Source organism: Aquarana catesbeiana, linkage group LG02 (genome assembly GCF_042186555.1).
Source record: "Aquarana catesbeiana isolate 2022-GZ linkage group LG02, ASM4218655v1, whole genome shotgun sequence".
Lineage (NCBI taxonomy): Eukaryota > Metazoa > Chordata > Amphibia > Anura > Ranidae > Aquarana > Aquarana catesbeiana.
In genome coordinates, this window is record NC_133325.1 from 543,297,482 (window position 1) to 543,318,060 (window position 20,579).

The 20,579-nt window shown below is 43.4% G+C and overlaps 1 protein-coding gene across 1 annotated transcript in view; it reads right to left on the minus strand.

The window, feature by feature from the left end:
* AHCYL1 (adenosylhomocysteinase like 1) overlaps positions 1 to 20,579 on the minus strand; it is a 707,570-nt gene that overhangs the window by 196,368 nt on the left and 490,623 nt on the right. The window contains exons 12-13 of the mRNA XM_073615883.1: positions 10,675 to 10,769; positions 10,311 to 10,409 (exon numbers count right to left, since the gene is read on the minus strand). Of these exons, the coding sequence (XP_073471984.1) occupies positions 10,311 to 10,409; positions 10,675 to 10,769 (194 nt within the window). The remainder of the gene's footprint in view (positions 1 to 10,310; positions 10,410 to 10,674; positions 10,770 to 20,579) is intronic.

Below are 20,579 nucleotides of genomic sequence, written 5' to 3' on the forward strand. Positions count from 1 at the left end.
GTTTTGCTGCCGCTGCCTTTTGTGCCTTAGTTGGTGACATTTTGCGAAGGTCCCAGGTGACACCCAGAGAATCTCCAAACTTAATGTAGCAAACTGACTTGCTGGTTGGTTAAAGACAAGTGCTGTCCTAGGCCCTGTAGCCCCCAGAGTTCCAAGGATAGAAGTTATTTTTACACACAAAGCGGGTGCGTGCGATCCCTCTCCACCTCTTAAGCTGATGGCAATCTGGGGTTGTGACCCGCAGGGTATAGGGAATCCCAGTGGAGGCTGTTAAAGAGGGGACACCAGGGCTGTAGCTCATGTACTGTACACAGGCAGGGCAGACAGGTGTGCCAAAATGGCCGCCGTTCACCTCATGCAGGCCTAGGCCGCAATCCAGACCAGGTATAATCGTCGGCTTTCTCGGGGTCCCTGCTGGCCAAGCAAGCTATATGTGTAAGTGTTAGCGTTGCCCCGCTCCCTGGGAGGGTTCTCCAGCAGCTAGGTACCTTTGTTTGGCAGATGTCTCAAGGCAGGGCCGGAGGAGCGGAGGACCAAGATGGCCGCGGCCTCCAGTTGTAGGCCGAAGCCGTGGTCTTGCTTAGATTTGGCCGCCGTGCGGGAGATTGCTGCTCCGTTCGGGCCTCAGTGCGTCCTAACGATCCAGGAAGGAGCCCAGGGTATTGCCAGAGCCTCAGGGAGGTGATCCAACCAGCTGAGCAGCACAAAGAGTCCAGGATTAATAGGTTTAAGGAGCAATGGACGGAGCTCTAGAGATAAGCGTCCTACTCCATGCTGTGTCAGGCCACGCCCCCCGGGACCAATCCTATTTAATTTATTCATAAACGATCTGGAGGATGGGATATACAGCTCAATCCCAGTATTTGCGGACAATACTAAGCTAAGCAGGGCAATAATTTCTCTGCAGGATTTGGAAACCTTGCAAGAAGATCTGAACAAATTAATGGGGTGGGCAACTACATGGCAAATTAGGTTTAATGTAGAAAAATGTAAAATAATGCATTTGGGTGGCAAAAATATGAATGCAATCTACTCACTAGGGGGAGAACCTCTGGGGGACTCTAGGATGGAAAAGGACCTGGGGTCCTAGTAGATGACAGGCTCAGCAATGGCATACAATGCGAAGCTGCTGCAAACAAAGCCAACAGAATATTGGCATGCATTAAAAAGGGGATTAACTCCAGAGAAAAAAACGATAATTCTCCCACTCTAAAAGACTCTGGTCCGGCCGTACCTGGAGTATGCCATCTAGTTCTGGGCTCCAGTCCTCAGGAAGGATGTGCTGGAACTGGAGAGGGTCCAGAGAAGGGTAACAAAGCTAATAAATGGACTGGAGGACCTTAGTTATGAGGAAAGATTACGAGTACTGAACTTATTCTCTCTGGAGAAGAGATGCTTGAAGGGGGATATGATTTTAATGTAAATATACCATACTGGTGACCCCACAATAGGGATAAAACTTTTCCGTGAAGAGAATTTAAAAAGACACACAGCCATTCACTAAAATTAGAAGAGAAATCTGTATAACCTTAAACTGCGTAAAGGGTTCTTTACTGAGCGGGAAGGATGTGGAATTCTCTTCCACAAGCAGTGGTTTCAGCGGGGAGCATCGATAATTTCAAAAAACTATTAGATAGGCACCTGAACGACCACAACATACAGGGATATACAATGTAATACTGACATAAAAGCACACACACAGGTTGGACTTGATGGACTTGTGTCTTTTTTCAACCTCACCAACTATGTAACCCCAAAGATGTGGAATTTTAAGAAGTAAGGGAGTTTACACAACCTGTACTCCAGGAGCTGGCAAAACAATACAGAGGTCTGGGAAACACCTATTAAGTTGGCTCCTACGTCTGTGGGATGGGGTGGACAGTGCTGTCAGGCAAGGAAACAATGTCTATGGTAGTGTTAACCCATGATCTACAATTGCATCAGGCCATGCAAAAAGCCCTAGAGTTTACTGTGAATTTTTCACTGTTAGACCTCGTGAGAAATGGGATAGTCCGAGTATACAGTGGCTATAGAAAGTCTACACACCCCTGTTAAAATGTCAGGTTTCTGTGATGTAAAAAACTGAGACAAAAATAAATCATTTCAAAATTTTTTCCATATTTAATGTGACCTATAAACTGTACAACTCAATCGAAAAACAAACTGAAATCCTTTTGGGGGGGAAGTAAAAATAAAATAATGCGGTTGCATTAGTGTGCATATAACTTTCATAAACAATTTTTTTTGGTGAATCTGTTGCAAAATCTTTACCTGGAGATCCAGACACTAACAGCACTTTCTTTTGCAGAGTAACAACTTTAAGCTACTACCTCTCAATTAGTAGCAGCATTTTCAGCCTGTCGGATGCACTGCTTCAGTTGGCCGTTGGGTTGCCTATCTTATAGGTAGCCCAATAGCCAATTAACGGAGTGCACACAAGAGATAGACAATGCTGCTGCTAATTACTTAACATTGCCAGCCCAAAACAGTAGGTGCTGTTACTGATAGAATCTCTAGCTAAGAAACTTAGCAAGAGTTACAAAAAATAGTTTGCTTAACCACTTCCATACCGGGCCTATTCTGGCACTCCTCTCCTACATGTAAAAATCATCATTTTTTCTAGTAAATTACTCAGAACCCCCTAACATTATATATATATATATATATATATATATATATATATATATTTATTTATTTTATTTTTTTTATCAGACACTCTAGGGAATAAAATGGTGGTTGTTGCAACTTTTTATCTTGCATGGTATTTGCGTAAACATTTTTCAAACTTTTTTTTGGAAAAAAAAAAACAGTTTTATGAATTAAAAAATAACAACACAGTAAAATTAGCCCAATTTTTTTGTATAATGTGAAAGATGATGTTACGCCGAGTAAATAGATACCAAACATGTCATGCTTTAAAATTGCACGCACTTGTGGAATGGTGCCAAACTTCAGTACTTAAAAATCTCCATAGGCGACGCTTTAATTTTTTTACAGGTTACCAGTTTAGAGTTACAGAGGAAGTCTAGTGCTTGAATTGTTGCTCGCGCTCTAACGCACGCGGCGATACCTCACATGTGTGGTTTGAACTGTGTTTACATATGTGGGCGAACTTACGTGTGCGTTCGCTTCTGAGCTACTGGGGACAGAGGCGTTTAAAGCAAAAAAAAAGTTATTGTTTATTTTACTTTATTTTTTTATTTTTACACTTTCTCTTTTACATTTTTTTTTATCACTTTTTCCCTATTACAAGGAATGTAAACATCCCTTGTAATAGGAATGGTGTGTGACAGGTCCTCTTTATGGAGAGATGCGGGGTCAAAAAAACCCCACATCTCTCCTCCAGGGTGGAAAGCATGAGATCCAAAAAAAAAAAAAAAGGTGAGGCAGAAGCATGAAAAGCAGCGGATTAACTACTTGACCCCAGGGCCAATTTTGACATTTCTATCATACATGTAAAAATCTGCTCTTTTTGGTAGAAAGTTACTTTATACATTAATTTATGTATATTCTAGAGAATATCCAGAGAATAAAATGGTGGATGTTACAATCTTTTTTGTCACATTTGTACGCATTTGTCACATTTGTACAGCATTTTCAAAAAAAATTGACTTTAACCTCTTGACGTCCGGGCCATAGCCGAATGACGGCTACAGCGCGGCCCTCAATTTTCGGGAGGCCGTCATATGACGACCTCCCCTTTGCTCGCTCCCCGTGCGCGCTCACGAGCGTGCATCGGGGAAATTCTGTGTTGGCTGTGTCCCTTGGACACAGCCAATCACAGATTGCTGTAAATGGCCAATCACAGCGGCCATTTACAGTGCGATTGGCGTGGCCAATGAGCAATGATCTCAAATGTAAACACATGAGATCATCTCTCATTGCCGGCTCTCTCTCCTCACACAGAGACCGTGTGTGAGGAGAGAGAGCATCTGACAGCGATCTGTGAGTGAAAAAAAACATAATACAGTGCAAACAGTGCCAACAGTGCCCCATCAGTACAGTGCCCACCTGTGCGAATCGGTGCCCACCTGTGCCAATCTGCTATTGGTGATCAGTGTCCATCTGCACAATCAGTGCACACCTGTGCCACCTCATCAGTGCCCACCTGTGCCACCTCATCAGTGCCCACCTGTGCCAATCAGTGCCCATCTGTGCCGCCTCATCAGTGCACATGTGTGCAATCATTCAGTGCACATCTGTGCCACCTCATCAGTGCAAATATGTGCCACCTCATCAGTGCACATCTGTGCAATCAGTGCACATCTGTGCCGCCTCAGTGCCCATCTGTGTCGCCTCATCATTGCACATCTGTGCCGCCTAATCAGTGCACATCTGTTCCACCTCATCAGTGCACATCTGTTCCACCTCATCAGTGCACATCTGTTCCACCTCATCAGTGCACATCTGTCCCACTTCATCAGTGCCCCTCTGTGCCACCTCAGTGCCCATCTGTGCTCATCAGTGCCGCCTAATCAGTGCCCATTAGTGTAGGCTTAGCACACACCTGTGTAGTCGTATCACCACCAGCAACCATGTCCAAAAGATGCTTTTCCGCTGAGGAGGCGTACCAAATACTTTCCCAGGCCGACGAGAGCAACGGGGAGCTCTCTTTTTCGGATTCCCTTTCAGACTCAGATTCTGAGTCGGACGTAAATTATGAGCCAGTCCTCAGTAGTGGAACACTGAGTGACTCAGAGGAAGAAGATATTCTGCCCGCCAAACTAAGGCGTTCTGGTGAGGAGGCAGTGGCATCCACCAGCACCGCAGTACCTCAGCAAGAAAGGCAAAGGACCCATGCCAGCCTTCCCTATGCCCTTCAGAACCCCTTGTGGCTTCCTCCTAATTCAGGAGAAGCCAACATTCCCCCTTTCACTGCCCAGCCAGGAGTCCAGGTGGACACGGAGAATTTTTCCCCAATCATTTTTATTTTTTACCGAGGACATGCTATCAACAATTGTTATGCCCGTCCCTATGAGTGGAGAGACCTAACGGTGGAGGAGTTGAAGGTTTTTTAGGCCTCACATTTTGTATGGGACTCACCAAAAAAAAAAAAACACACTTTGATGTCCAATTGGTCAACCCACCCCATCCACCACATGCCAATCTTCTCCAAGATAATGCCCAGAACCAGATACCTCGTGATAATGAGGTTCCTTCATTTCAATGATAATACCCAGTGCCCTCCCCGAAATGACCCAAATTATGACAGGCTTTTCAAAATTCGGCCACTTCTAAATTATTTTTCTGAAGTATTCCCCCGGCTGTTTACCCCGGACCAACACATATGTGTGGATGAGTCCCTTGTTAAATTTAGTGGCAGGCTTAAAAATCACACAATTTATTCCCAGCAAAAGGGCCCGCTATGGGGTGAAGGTATACAAATTATGTAACCGAGTCACAGGGTACATATATGCCTTCAAAGTGTACGAAGGGAAGGACACCCAGCTGCAACCCCCTAATTGCCCAGACTACTTGGGATCAAGCGGGAAAATTGTTTGGGACCTCATATACCCCCTACTGGAGAAAGGCTACCATTTATATGTAGACAACTTCTACACATCTCCCCTGTTCCACAACCTTCACCGGAAGAAGACGCCAGCATGTGGCACCGTAAAAAAGAACTGGAAGGGCTTTCCTCAAAGTCTTGTCAATAAGAAGTTGAGAAAAGTTGAAACGGCAAGTCTGCGAAACAAGGAGATTTTGGCAGTGAAGTGGAGGGACAAAAGGGATGTCTACATGTTGTCTTCGATCCACAAATGATACCTTCGTGGAAATCCCCAGAAGGAATGGCCCCATACAAAAACCAAAATGCATCTATGAATATAATATGTTCATGGGGGGAGTCGACTTCAATGACCAAATGCTGGAACCAGGGGCGTTGCTAGGTCTACAAAAGATCTGGGGCTAGAGCCCATAGCAGCGTAGTAAAGAAAGTCATACGCTTGGGCGGGCATACACATGTATATACAGTAATATACGTGTGGGTGTATATATATCCCCAGAGAGCCCCCCGCTTACATCAGGGTCCCCAGAGAGCCCCCCCTTACATCACCTTACATCAGGGTCCCCAGAGAGCCTCCTCCTTACATCAGAGTCCTCAGAGAGCCTCCCCCTTCCATCAGGGTACCCAGAGGGCCCCCCCACTTACATCAGGGTTCCCAGAGAGGCCCCCTTACATTAGGGTCCCCATAGAGCCTCCCCCTTAAATCTGGGTCCCTAGAGAGCCTAGGCCTTAAAATCAGGGTCCCCAGAGAGCCTCTCCCTTACATCAGGGTCCCCAGAGAGCCCCCCCACTTACATAAGGGTCCCCAGAGAGCCTCCCCTCCCCTTGGGGACCCCTGCAGAGACTCGGGGCTATTGGCCTCAGATTCGGGGCTATAGCCCCAAAAGCCACCCCCTAGCAACGCCCCTGGCTGGAACCATACCTTGCCACAAGATGGACATACCATTGGTATAAAAAAGTCACAATTAATTTTTTTTCAATTGGCCATATACAACTCATATGTAATTTACCGCAACTCCACTCAAAACCCCAAACCAACAGGCCAACGGCGTCTAAAAAAATATAAGGTGTTTACCAGAGCAGGAGTCAGAAGAAACACATCTTTTTATTGTGCACAATGTCCTTCCTAACCAGGCCTCTGCATAGGTGAATGTTTTCGCCGTTACCATACTTCAATAAATTATTAGTGAAGTATGGGAAACTTAATCCTCAGTTCCTGCCTCCACAAACCTTCACACCCCTTATGTAACTGCCTGCTCTGTAACTGACACTGGCTTGTTATTCGACCACGCTTCTGTCTGACGATTCTGTACATACCTCTGCCTGATCTGGAACTGACCCTGGACTGTTATTCGACCATGCGTCTGCCTAACGATTCTGTACATACCTCTGCCTGATCTGGAACTGACCCTGGACTGTTATTCGACCATGCTTCTGCCTAACGATTCTGTACATACCTCTGCCTGATCTGGAACTGACCTTGGACTGTTTGACCATGTTTTTTGCCTGCCTCATGGACTGATCTTGTACCCTGCTACTGGACTAGTGGGGTTCAACACAGGGGTCTCACATATGTGAGGGGCTCCAGAATTGTTTTTCTGGATGAAGAAAACTATTTTTTTTTTGTTTTCTCATTCCTAGATTAGGAGACTCTGAGGCTTCAAAGAGATTTGGGTGGGAGAAGCCTCTACCCCTGTCCCCATTCTGTCCTGCACAAGGCCCTACTTCTGCCTGCTGCCTGTAGGACTTACTGCCATTATGTCTCTGCCTGTTGCACTGACCACACCACATGTTCCTGCCTACTAGCAGGACCAATATTTTTGGCACTGCTGACAATATCTCTGCCTGCACTGACCCTGGACTTTATATGGACAGTATCCCTGCCTGCTGCCTGGACAATTGTGTTCGCCGTGGCTGACCAAGTTCCTGCCTGCTGCCTGGACCAGTGCTATCCTCCTGTGTACAACTGCTCTACTACAACCACAGGTAGTCTTTTGTTTACGCTTTGCTCAGCATAATGTATTTTGGGGTGTAATTCTTGGTATGGGCATGCTATGTGTCCCTGGAACACCTGACTGTGTTCCTTGCATGTTGGATCTCTGTATGTGGCCAAGCTGTGTAGAAGTCTCACACATGTGGTATCACCATACTCAGGAGGAGTAGCAGAATGTATTTTGGGGTGTCATTTTAAATGCTATGTGTTGGCGATATCTGATAAACGGACAAATTTGTGTAAAAAAATGCTGTTTCATTTTTTTTCCATATTTTCCCAAAACTTCTGGAAAAAATGAATCGTTCAAAAGACTCATTATGCCTCATAGATTGGGGTGTTGGCTTTCCAAAATGGGGTCATTTTGTGGGTGTTTCCATTGTCCTGGTGCTCCAGAGCCTTCAAAAGTGTAATAGGTGGTTGAGAAATGTGATGTGTAATTTATGCTCCTAGAACACCCGATGGTGCTCCCTGCATGTTGGGCCTCTGTATGTGGCCAGGCAGTGAAAAAGTCCCACACATGTGGTATCACTATATTTAGGGGCAGTAGCAGAATGTATTTTGGGGTGTCATTTGTGGTATGCATATGCCATGTGAGAGAAATAAGCTATTACAATGACAATTTTGTGAAAAAAAAAAATTTATTTTGCAAAGAATTGTGGGAAAAAATTACAACTTCAAATAACTCACCATGCCTCTTACTAAATACCTTGAAATTTCTACTTTCCAAAAACGCGTTATTTGGGGGGCATTTGTACTTTCCTGACTTGTCAGGGTCTCAAGAAATGAGATGAGGCCGCCAGCACATCAGATGTGATCATTTTTTTATGATTTGCACCATAGCTTGTAGACTCTAAAACTTTCACACAGACCAAATAATTTCCACAAATTTTTGGTTATTTTTACCAAAGATATGTAGCAGTATAAATTTTGGCCAAAATTTATGAAGAAAAATTACTAATTTGCAAATTTTTTTTTACAGAAATTAAGAAAAATTCGCTTTTTTTCAAAATTTTCGGTCTTTTTTCATTTATAGCGCAAAAAATAAAAAACCCACAGGTGATCAAATACACCAAAAAAAAGCTCTATTTGTTTGAAAAAAGGACAAAAAAATCATTTGGGTACAGTGTTGCATGACTGAGTAATTGTCATTCAAAGTGTGAGAGCACTGAAAGCTGAAAATTGATCTGGATAGGAGGGGGGTTTAAGTGCCCAGTAAGCAAGTGGTTAAAGAATTTTATTGCACACAAACACAATATAATGGCCAATTTTTTTGTGAAATATAAAAGATGATGTTATGCCGCGTAAATAGATACCACATGCTTTAAAACTGCACACGCCCATGGAATAGCAACAAACAATGGTACAATTATTCATATGCAACGCTTTTAAAGCCTTTACAGGTTAGCAGTTTGGAGATCCACAGGTCTCGCACTAGAATTTTTGCTCTTGCTCTAATATTCCTAACATACCTCATATGTGTGGTGCGATCACTGTTTACATATGTGTGAATGAATTAGGTGCATGTTTGCATTTTTGCGTAAGCATGGGGGGGGGGGGGGGGACAGGGATGCTTTAAAAAAATTAGAGATCGTTTGATTAGATGCTTTCACAAGCCGGTAATGGCTTGTAAACGACAAACCAAAACCGTAAGTGACAAAATCCCCAAAGTCAAAGAATCTGCCAGCCACAGTGATTTTTCAGGTATAATGGCCACATTGGGGGGGAAGAATACCTAGGTACAAGGTTTTTGGGCATGCTATATACCATTGAAGGTGCACAACTAACTAGAACAGTAGTCATACGCAATATGTGTTTTTTGGTTCTTACAGAAGCTTCAATTTTTACCGTCTCATTTTAAAGCAATTTTTCTTGTCTTTTTTTACACTGACAATATACTAGAATATGTAAAAAAAAAATAAAAATAAAATAAAAAAGGAAATCAAGGCTGCAAAACTTCAAAGTGAACAAATATTTTAATAGTAAAAGGGTCATGTAGGGAGCATGTAGGCCCTTTACAAGATAATTTAGAGTTAATGAGCAGGCAAATTTATTAAATACCTTCTTCAGCTCTGTGTATACAAAGGAAAATGAGGAAGCTCAAATCCTCAATGAGGATAGCATTGACACAGCCTAAAAAGAACTCCAATAGCTCAAAACCGATATGGTCCAGAAACATTTAGACAAAATAAAGGTGAAAAAAACAAGACTGGATGACTTACAGTAGCCAAGATGGCTTACACGCATGTGTCCTCAAAAATCCATTTTTTCTAAGACAGTTTACAGACTCTTTAATTGGCATGGTACTACTGGACTGGCGCAGGGCCAATGTGGAGTTTATATTCAAAAACTGATCAAACCCTTTACCTAGTAACTACAAACTGGTTAGTTTAACTTCTAGAGTTGGGAAGACACTTGAGAGTTTAATAAAAAAACAACATAAAAGAGTTTTTGATAGAAAACAAACAGCATGGATTCACAAAATATCAAATTGTCAATCAAATTTGATTTCTTTTTATGAGGATGTAAGCAAAAACTTGGACAAAGGGGTGGATTTTGCCAAAGCGTTTGACACACTTCCCCACACATAGCCAATTTGCAAGTTAATATCTACAGGTTTAGAAAATTCAGTTGTAAATGTATAAAAAAACTGGCTGAAAGACTATTCAGAGAGCAGTGATTAATGATTCGTACCATGAATGGTTATTCGTGGCATAGCCCAAAATTACAGAAAATATTGCCCTTTACTTGTATTTTAGATTCAACTGACTGAGTATTGGTCTTTGCATCTACAGGACAACTCTGCATGCCTACCTCAGCCAGCAGTACAATTCTCTTTCCATCTGGCCAGATTACATGATCCACCTGAGATCGAATACGCTCCCATGTAAGTTCAGGAGTGCGAAGACTGGCCTAAACAGGAAAAAACAAACAAAAAAACTAGACAGCTATTGGTGAACTATAAGGAAATATCAGTTGTAGAACAATTAAAAGAAATAAATCTTAAATACAAATGTCATTTTTTTGAGTGAGGATACAGCTAAAGTAGAATTAAACATATTTGAAAAGATATAAAAACATTAAAATATATCATCTCTAAACTGTTTGTTTATAAAAATTTGCATGGCACGCTGAGTTGAAGGGCTGATTTTAGTAACCTGGCTGATATACTGCTTACCACATCAATCTCTGTATTAGAATGTCCCATATTGCACACAATGCAGCCATTCTTCATGCGATCAACATGTTCCCGTGTAACCACATTTTTGTTACCTATGAGATAAAATTGTCACAGTTGAAATCCAAATTCACATGCTATTTAATGTCCATCTTATTTGATGTCCTCCTATTATATCTGCAACTACTGTATATATAAAGGTATATTTTTTAAGTATTTGTATCAGTCTAACCCATAAATGTCCAAAAGTATACATATATGCTAAAGTTACCACTTCATGATGAAGGTAAAACAAATCTTAATGGCTGAACACAGTTTTGCAACTTTGATATGTGTTAGTAAAACTGTATATATCATTGCAAATACTTAGTGTATCATTATTGATTAATATGTAAAAGTAGTAAAAATAGTAAAAAAAAGTACTTGTTTAAAAAAATACAACTGTATATTTCTTGCTATTACCATGACGTACCACCAATGAATAATCCAACACAAATTCTCCTACTCCTGAGGATCGCAGCAATACCACACGTGTATATTATTTGTTGGTTGTGCCTTTAGTAGGACCCAGAAACAATAATGCACATTTAGCTTTTTTTTTCACCCTGCCTAAAGCACACTGACACTAAATTATTGTTTTTTTTTAATCCTACCTAAAATACACTGAGTCTGACCTTTGAACCTAACCCTGACCTAGAATAAACCCTGTATACATAAACTAAAAAGTATAATGTGTGAAAAATGTCAACCCTGTGGCAGCCCAACATGAAAAAACAAACGAGGGTGCGCATACCACGCACCGATCAAGCTGCAGGGTTAAAACATAACTCTTATTAGAATTACTATAAAAAAAAGGGCATTATCCAACAGCTGTGTGTGTTTAATGCTTGAAAGTGGAGGCTGGGGCTCCAACACATTCTTTAAATTAAGTCTCTCATCATCACTATAAGGAGAATGAAAACCTTTGTCATAATGGATTTATGTATGTTTTAGCTTGGTTAAAGTGCAAGCAAAAATCATGTGTTGAAAACAAGCTGCAGATTTGTTCCCCATTAATGGACTAATTGTGTGAAAGATAAGCATGCAGATTTGACCCCGTCCCCTTCTTTAAAGTGGCTGTAAAGGCAGAAGTTTTTTGTTTTTTTTATCTTAATGCATTCTATGCCTTCTGTGTGCAGCAGCCCCCTCATACTTAACTGAGGCCCATCTAGATCCAGCGATGTTGCACGAGAGACTTGGCTGTCCGGGACTCCCCTCCTCATTGGCTGAAACAGCAGCGAGGCGCCATTGGCACCTGCTGCTGTCAAATCAGTGAGCCAATGAGGAAAGGGGGCGGGGCAGGCCGTGGCTCCCTGTCTGGATGGACACAGAGAGCTGTGGTCCGATTCGGGTGCCCCCATAGCAAGCTGCTTGCTATGGGGGCACTCAACAGGAGGTCGGGGCCAGGAGCACCGAAGAGGGACCCAAGAAGAGGAATATCCAGGCTGCTCTGTGCAAAACCCCTACACAGAGCAGGTAAGTATAACATATTTGTCATTTTTAACGGAAAAAAAGCAAGACTTTTACTATCACTTTAACCACTTCAGCTCCGGAAAGGTTTACCCTCCTTCATGACCAGGTCAATTTTTTGCGATAGGGCATTGCGGTCGTGCAACGTTATACCCATAAAAAAAAATTGATGGCTTTTTTCCCCCACAGAGGTTTATTTTGGTGGTATTTGATCACCTCTGCAGTTTTTATTTTTTGCGCTATAAACAAAAAAAAAACACACAATATTACTTTCTGCTATAAAACACACCCAATAAAAAAAATGTAGGGGGCGTGGCCTGGACGGAGACCGAGATGGCAGCATAAGCTGATAGCTCCTGCAACCGAATCCTGCCTAAAGGGGAGCCTACACCTCGCTATTATTATGAGCAGAACCACCCGGAGCTCCTCTGCATCTCGTGCTGCCATGGACTCAGGTACACAGTTGAGCAGAAACATTCCGGACATTTTCCACACCCAGAAACTGTCCGCACATGTGGCTGCACAGACCCAGACACCGGTCTCGCCTTCTGCACTGTCCGAAATGCAGACCCCGGGAAGTTCCACCCCCCCCAGTACCGGACGAGCCCATCTACCTAGTCTGTTTGACCTTGAGAAGGTGGCATCAGACATAAAAAGCACAGTGACAGCAGCGATCGCCGACCTGAAGTCTGACATTCAGGCGGTGGCCCACCGCATCAACACAGTGGAACAAACCTCCCTGACGCACGCGGCCGCCATTCGTCAGGTTCAATCCACATACGATTCACAACTCTCCCAACTATTCGACCTCCACAGGCATGTGGAGGACCTCGATAACCGTGGTCGCCGGCACAACAGAGTGCGTGGAGTCCCTAAAAGTGCGGATCCCAGGTCACTACAGCAAACCTTGTGCACAATATTTAACGATCTAATCGATCTCCCTTGGGACTCTCCTATCGATATGGAAAGGGCTCATCGCGCTCTACGCCCCCAACCCAGGGAGAACGAGCCACCCAGAGATATCGTGTGCTGCTTAGTCAATTTTCCCCTCAAGGAAGAAATCCTTCGAAAAGCAAGGGAAAGGGGACAAATTGTTTATAATGGCGCTGACATAAAGTTGTTCCAGGACTTGTCACAGATAACGCTACAAAATAGAAGAGCGCCGCGACCCCTGCTGGCTGCTCTTTGCGCCAGAAACATACAATACCGATGGAAATTCCCTTTTGCACTCTCGACGTCCGCTAGGGGTCGCTCCGCTGTACTTCGCACACCAGACGACTTAAAGATCTTTTGCGACCAGCTCGATCTCCCTCGGATAGAACTTCCGGAATGGAAAGAGCTCTACTTCCCGTCAGAACCATGGCTCCCGGTTTCTCTCCACCCGTCGCCGAAGGCTCCACGCCAGAGATCACGCAGACACAAAGTGGGCCCGGCATCTCCAAAAGCTCACTCATCACGCTGCGATCTCTACCAACAAAGTCCGGATCGCTCACCTTCGCCACCTATGAGACGCTATCGCATGGATGCTTAACCTGCTTCGCCCCAGCCACAGTGCTTCACCCGTGAGTAAATGCTTAAGCTTCTGACTCTCTCCTCATCGCCCCAATATGGAAAGCATACCCCTATACACGAAGCCCTACCTGGACGGATAACCCACCTCCCTCTGCCTACGCTTTACCTTCCCTTCATCTCCCGCTCTCAGAGCCATACCTATGTATACTGCAGTGACTCTTTTCAACCCCTTGAGCCTTACTCGTTCACAGCTGAATGGTAGCACCCCGGACTTCATGTTTTCCGACCATGATCTGCTTTGGTAAGGCTACCTCTACTTTACATGGGACCAAGCATCCCCTTTTAGGGGCCCAAAATTGCAGATCTTACCTATATTCTTCTGATCAAGCTAAACTCTAGCAATCTCCAGTATACCAGTACTTTATCAATTAATTAAGGAATACTCACCTTTCTTCATTAGCATAACATTAATGCGGTCAGATACACATGTTTTTTCTCCCACATTCTCCACAGGCAGTGTCTGTATGGGAGTTTTCGTAAGTTCTAACGTGTTATGACTAACAGATGTCTTGGTCTCATATACAAGCACTTATATGATGTATGTTATTTATCACACCGATCGTCAGGGATGTCCCACTCAAACACTTTAACTAGAGCTATAAACCCCTGTCACTGGTCACCGACCTGGCATATTGAATTTGAATACCACTCATCTAATTCACTCACAAGATGAAATTTGCGTTATCCGACTTAATTGGACATCCCTGATCTTCGGAAATCTGTACAATCTCCATAGGAATTTGGTCAGATGCAGTGCATTTTGCCTGATAAGGCCACACCACTGAAGTATTAAGCCTGCAGCTACTAAATCAGAAAATACAATGCTATGCATGGTTACTTTCTGATCCCACTGTCCAGGGTAATCCCGCCTCCTCTTTTTCTCCCTAACCCTTTTCCTTCCCTTTCCGGCCCTCCCTCTGCCCCCCCTTCACCCCCCTTTTTCGAGATATATCCTTCCTGTCCCTTAATGGCAAAGGGTGTTAGCTTGCTAAGAGGGAACGGAGGGCTTAACCTTTTTCACTTGCTCACGGGTTGCATTCGTGATGAATCTAAGCATAAATACTTTATGGCTGGCATGTAATGTTTTATGTTCTTTGTAACTGTTAGAACTGTTAATATTATTATTCTGATGCTTACGGTTTCGGATAATGTGGTAACATGGTTAATGTGTTAGTAGGCTCCCCACACAACTATAGTCTTTTTTTTTTCTTTTCCAATACACAGTATCTGCGGGTTCGATCCCGGCTCGCAATCACTCTGAGGTCCCCTTCTTCTCTCACTTCCCCACACAGCAGTCCCCTTGGGATACTAGCTGACACTCCAGGTCTCCCTTCCTTTAGGTGGAACAGAATCTCTGGCTTCACCTCTGGTTTGTTCCCTACCTTTTCTTCCCCTCCTTTTCTTCCTCGCTTTACTACCTATCACTTTTCTCTTCTTTCTTCCTCCTCTTTCTCATTTCTCTCCTTCCCCCTTTTTTTTTTTTTTTTTTTTTTGACTAATCCACTAATGTTCCCCTCTCCTTACCTCCTCCCTGTGTGCTCAAGGTTGGACTGGGCCCACACCCACCCCTTTTAGTTGCTCTTGTGTATTATCAAATCTCCCTTAGCACAGTTCACGAGTGACAATTTCAGCTACTAATCAGTACCCGAGCTCTATCATGCAAACTAAACCATTAACCAATTTATCCCTGATGTTGAAGTGCATATCTTTAAACGTAAAAGGCCTTAACTTACCCGAAAAACGATCCCAAGTCCTGTCATCACTCTCCAAACACAAAGCTCACTTCATCTTTCTACAAGAGACCCACTTCCGCTCTGACGCCATACCTAAACTCTCTAACCACATATATCGATCAGCCTTCCATGCCACCAACCCAGATGCTAAGAGGAAAGGCATCTCTATATTAATCTCCAAGCATGCTAACTTCCACCTATCGGACTCATTGATTGACCCAGCTGGCAGGTTTATTTTCCTTAAAGGCACATATGCAGCTAAACCAATAACGCTGGCGAATATCTACTGTCCTAATGAACACCAGGTCACCTTCTTCAGAAGTACCTGCGACCTTTTGGCTTCCTTCCAGGAAGGCCTGGTTCTCCTGGGGGGGGGACTTCAACGTTCCCCTGAACCCACTATTAGACTCCTCTTCGGGAACCTCCGCTCTACCATACAGAGCTCTACGCCAGATTAAAACTCAATTGCAAAACGTAACCCTCCATGACACGTGGCGCACTTTGTCCCCCACAGTTAAAGACTACACATTCTATTCGGCCCCACACCAAAAGTACTCCAGAATTGGACTATTTTTTTCTTTCCCAATCTGATCTTCCATTTCTACAACAGTCCACCATAAAACCAATGTTTTTATCAGATCACCACCCTATAACTGTTACATTAACCTTCCCTGAAACCCATCCGAGGACAAAAATCTGGCGCTTTAATGCCTCGCTGCTCAAAGACCCACTCTCTCTTGACCGCATACGCACAAGCACCCAAAACTACTTTACTGAGAATTCTACTCCAGGAATTTCTCCAATCTCCCTCTGGGAAGCTCACAAGTGTGTAATCCGGGGAGAGTTGATATCTTTAGCAACAAAAGCCAAGAAATTAAATCAAGAATCCATCAACTCCCTTATTGAATCGATTAAGTCCCTGGAAAAAGCCCACAAACGAACTCATGCACTCTCAACCTTGCAGGAACTAGTCCACACTCGCTGTCTCCTTAGGGCAGAACTAGATAAGCGTTCTAACAGGCGGTACATTCTTGGCCAGAGGATTTTTTACGAGCACGGTAACAAATGTGGCCGCCTTCTGGCACGCTCGGTTCAATCCCCTAAAACTTCTACCAGAATTCATCATATACGCAACCCTAAAGGAGACCTTCTGGTCAGGAATGAGGATATCGCTAAAGAATTCGAAGTTTTTTACTCAAAGCTGTATAACCTTCGCTCGGAACAAGTTTCCCAAAACGACCCAGAAACCCGCATTGAACTTATACAAAACTTCCTCTCCAGACACAGCCCTTAACCAATATCCCCCCAACTCAAACTTGACCTTGAAAACCCCTTATCCGCTACTGAATTGGAAGTAGCTATCAAACAAATGAAACTAGGCAAAAGCCCGGGACCCGACGGTTATTCTCTCCAATACTATAAAATGTTTGCAGACATTCTCTCCCCCAACCTTCTGACCACCTTCAATGCCTTAGGTATAATAGACGTGGTAAGATAAGCATTTTGATCAGAGCAGCACGCCCGAACCAGGAAACATTTAAATGTTTTCCACACTTTAAGAAAATTTTGAGCCTTAAGTAGGTCTACATGGAAATTTAAGGCATACAAGTTTGACAGATGGGTTGGAATCTGAACTCCTAAGTAGGTGATGGCACTTTTATGCCAGTGAAAAGGGAAGGAGTCTTGGCAGTTAGTCATTTCCTGAAGAGGGAGAGAGACATTCAGGGCTTGCGCCTTTGCATGATTAATTTTTAAGTTGGATAAAGATCAATCTATCTAGAATGTTAGCTGCCCACATCTCTGTCATACCCAAAGAGGGCAAGGATCCCTCGGCAGTTGCAAACTACAGACCAATATCCCTATTGAATGTGGACATTAAATTATACGCAAAAATTCTTGCTAACATATTACTTCCCTTGCTGCCAGACCTTATCTCCCTTGACCAGGTGGGATTTGTCCCTGGTAGGGAAGCCAGAGATAACGTAATTCGTACATTAAACATACACCAATGGCTGTCTTCCTCCAAAACCCAAGGATTCTTCCTCTCTCTTGATGCTGAGAAGGCGTTTGACAGGGTGGCATGGGACTATATGCGTGAAGCACTCTTGGCTATCGGAATTGGAAATCGCATGCTAACCTCCATAATGGCACTATAATCCGGGCCTTCAGCTGCAGTTAGGGTCAATGGCCACCTGTCAGACGCCTTCCCTGTCAGTAATGGCATGCGTCAGGGGTGCCCATTGTCACCACTGATGTATCCTTACTCTAGAACCCTTCCTTAACAAGCTACGAAACAACCCAGATATTCAAGGTATTACTGTAAGGGGGAGAGAGTTCAAGGTCGCGGCTTTTGCCGACGACATTTTGCTATCTTTGCAGGCACCCCGTGTCTCTCTCCCAAACCTTCTTCATGAGATTGACCTTTTTGGTAAAATATCCAACTTAAAAATTAATCATGCAAAGTCGCAAGCCCTGAATGTCTCTCTCCCTCTTCAGGAAATGACTAACTGCCAAGACTCCTTCCCTTTTCACTGGCATAAAAGTGCCATCACCTACTTAGGAGTTCAGATTCCAACCCATCTGTCAAACTTGTATGCCTTAAATTTCCATGTAGCCCTACTTAAGGCTCAAAATTTTCTTAAAGTGTGGAAAACATTAAATGTTTCATGGTTCGGGCGTGCTGCTCTGATCAAAATGCTTATCTTACTACGTCTATTATACCTGATGCAAGCAATCCCAATAGCTCTTCCATCCAGTTTTTTTTCAGTTTACCAAAAAGCATGCTCGGCCTTTCTATGGAGAGACTCCCCCCCTCGCATTAAATACTCCAGACTCACCTTATCTAAATCCAGGGGTGGCATTGGGTTACCTGATTTGCGTAAATATTACACTGCCTGCCACCTCACAAGAATCGCAGACTGGAATATCCATACCCACAAGAAGTCTTGGACATTCCTTGAAAACGCCTTTTCGTCGGTTCCCTTACACCTCTTCCATGGCTATCCCCTAAAAACTGGCCACAAACACTAGCCACACACCCGCTAATACACCCATCCCTCTTAGTATTTAGGAAAGCATCAATCAATGGAGCCCTAGTCTCAGTTCCAAGTCCCCTAACCACAATAAGAGGAAACCTTGCATTCTCTCTGGGCATTTCCACAAATTTTTTACAGAAGGAATAGCCACACGAAGATGTCTTAGTCCTACATTTCTATCTTGATGGGAAAATAATTTCCCTAGATAAACTTAGAGAATTGTCCAAAACATCCTCATTTTCTTTTTGGACCTATAGACAAATTAGGCATTTTCTTGAAACCCACACCGGTCAAACACACTGGACAAAACAGCTCCAGTTCTTTGAAACTTTGTGTTATCGGAAGACCCCACAAAGACACCTTATCTCTCTTCTGTATACCTTTCTCACTGATCTCCCGAACCCGTCGTTTACGCCCTTACAAACTTCATGGAACAGGGACCTACTTACACCTTTAACACACGACGAATGGTCCACGGTATACAAATATACACATAAGGGCTCATTAAATGTAGCCATTCAAGAAAATGGGTACAAGATAGCCACCAGGTGGTATAGGACCCCTTCACGGCTTCATAAATTTTCTTCTGCTATCCCTAACACTTGCTGGAGGTGTGGATCGGAGGTGGGCTCAATGCTTCATGTGTGGTGGGATTGCTCAATCCTCCAACCATTTTGGAAGGAGGTCCACGATTTAATCGCACATATTACTACATTCACTCTTGACTACACCCCCGCCCAATTCCTTTTACACCACACATCCCTATCTAAACTGAGATATTTCAAATCCCTAGCTATGCATTTGGTCAATGCATTTGGTCAATGCATCCAGGCTATGCATTCCCAAACATTGGCATTCTACCTGCGCTCCAACAATCAGGGAATGGTTTGCAAGAGTTTCTAAAACAAAAGAAATGGAAGACCTTATTCACATTTCTCAGGACAGAGTGCACAAATTTACCGCTACCTGGGCATGTTGGACCCATTTTATAACCACTGACAGATACCGTCACTACTCTTCCTAGGTCCCCCTGCAGACCTCGTAGCTGCAATTTCGGATATTCCTAATTATAGGAGGGGGAGGGTGTGGGCTCGCTCATCCCTGACCTTTATCCTTCCTGTTGTATACTTACTATACTTTATATCCCCCCCCCCTCTTTTTCCTTTGTAGTTTCCCTTCTTTTTTTTTTCTTCTTGTATTGTAATTTATTTTATTTATTTTTATTCTATTGTGTTTGGTCTTTTCCTTTCCCCTGCCTTTTTCTCTCTCCTTGATTCTCTCTACTCTCACTCTTCTTGTCTTTCTCTCCTTCTCCCTGGGTCTTTCCTCTTCCGGCTCCCCCCATCCTGTCTCTTCTACTAGCAGTCTTCTTATGGCCCCATATATTACAGTCAAACATGATTGATAAAAACTAGATGATTGCCACGTCTCTTGATGCTCAGCATATATGCTCTATGGGGAATCGGTACACACAGTACTTTTGCCAGGATTGGCTCCATAACCCATCTCCTCCTCTGGTCTTACTGGGAGAAGATCCCGGGGGGGGGAAGTGTATACTGCAATAGAATTTTCCGCCCTAAGACGCTATTCTCCTGTACTTTGATATATCTCAGAATACATTTCTTGATGATTTACTTTCACAATGTTGCTCTAAATGTTATGGATATCTTGTTTTAAGCTGATGATGTCATGTGACAACTGTTTACAATTGTTTGTATCTACTTTTTTCTTTTTTTGTATGTCATTATACTCAAAATCTTTATGGAAAAAAAAATGTAAAAAATAAAATTTCTTCATCAGTTTAGGCCAATATGTATTCTGGGACATGTTTTTGGTAAAACAAATCCCACTAAGGGTATATTGATTGGTTTGCGCAAAAGTTATAACGTCTACAAATATTGTAGATATTTTCCCAGGTCGCAGGTACGTGATTTTGCCTGTAGGAGCCGCCGCCCTGCAGTACATATACGTGGGGCGGCTGGCAAGCGGTTAATGGGCATGTTTCTCTAAAACAGGAATGTGATTTCACTTTTGACTTCAAATAGTACAAGCTCTG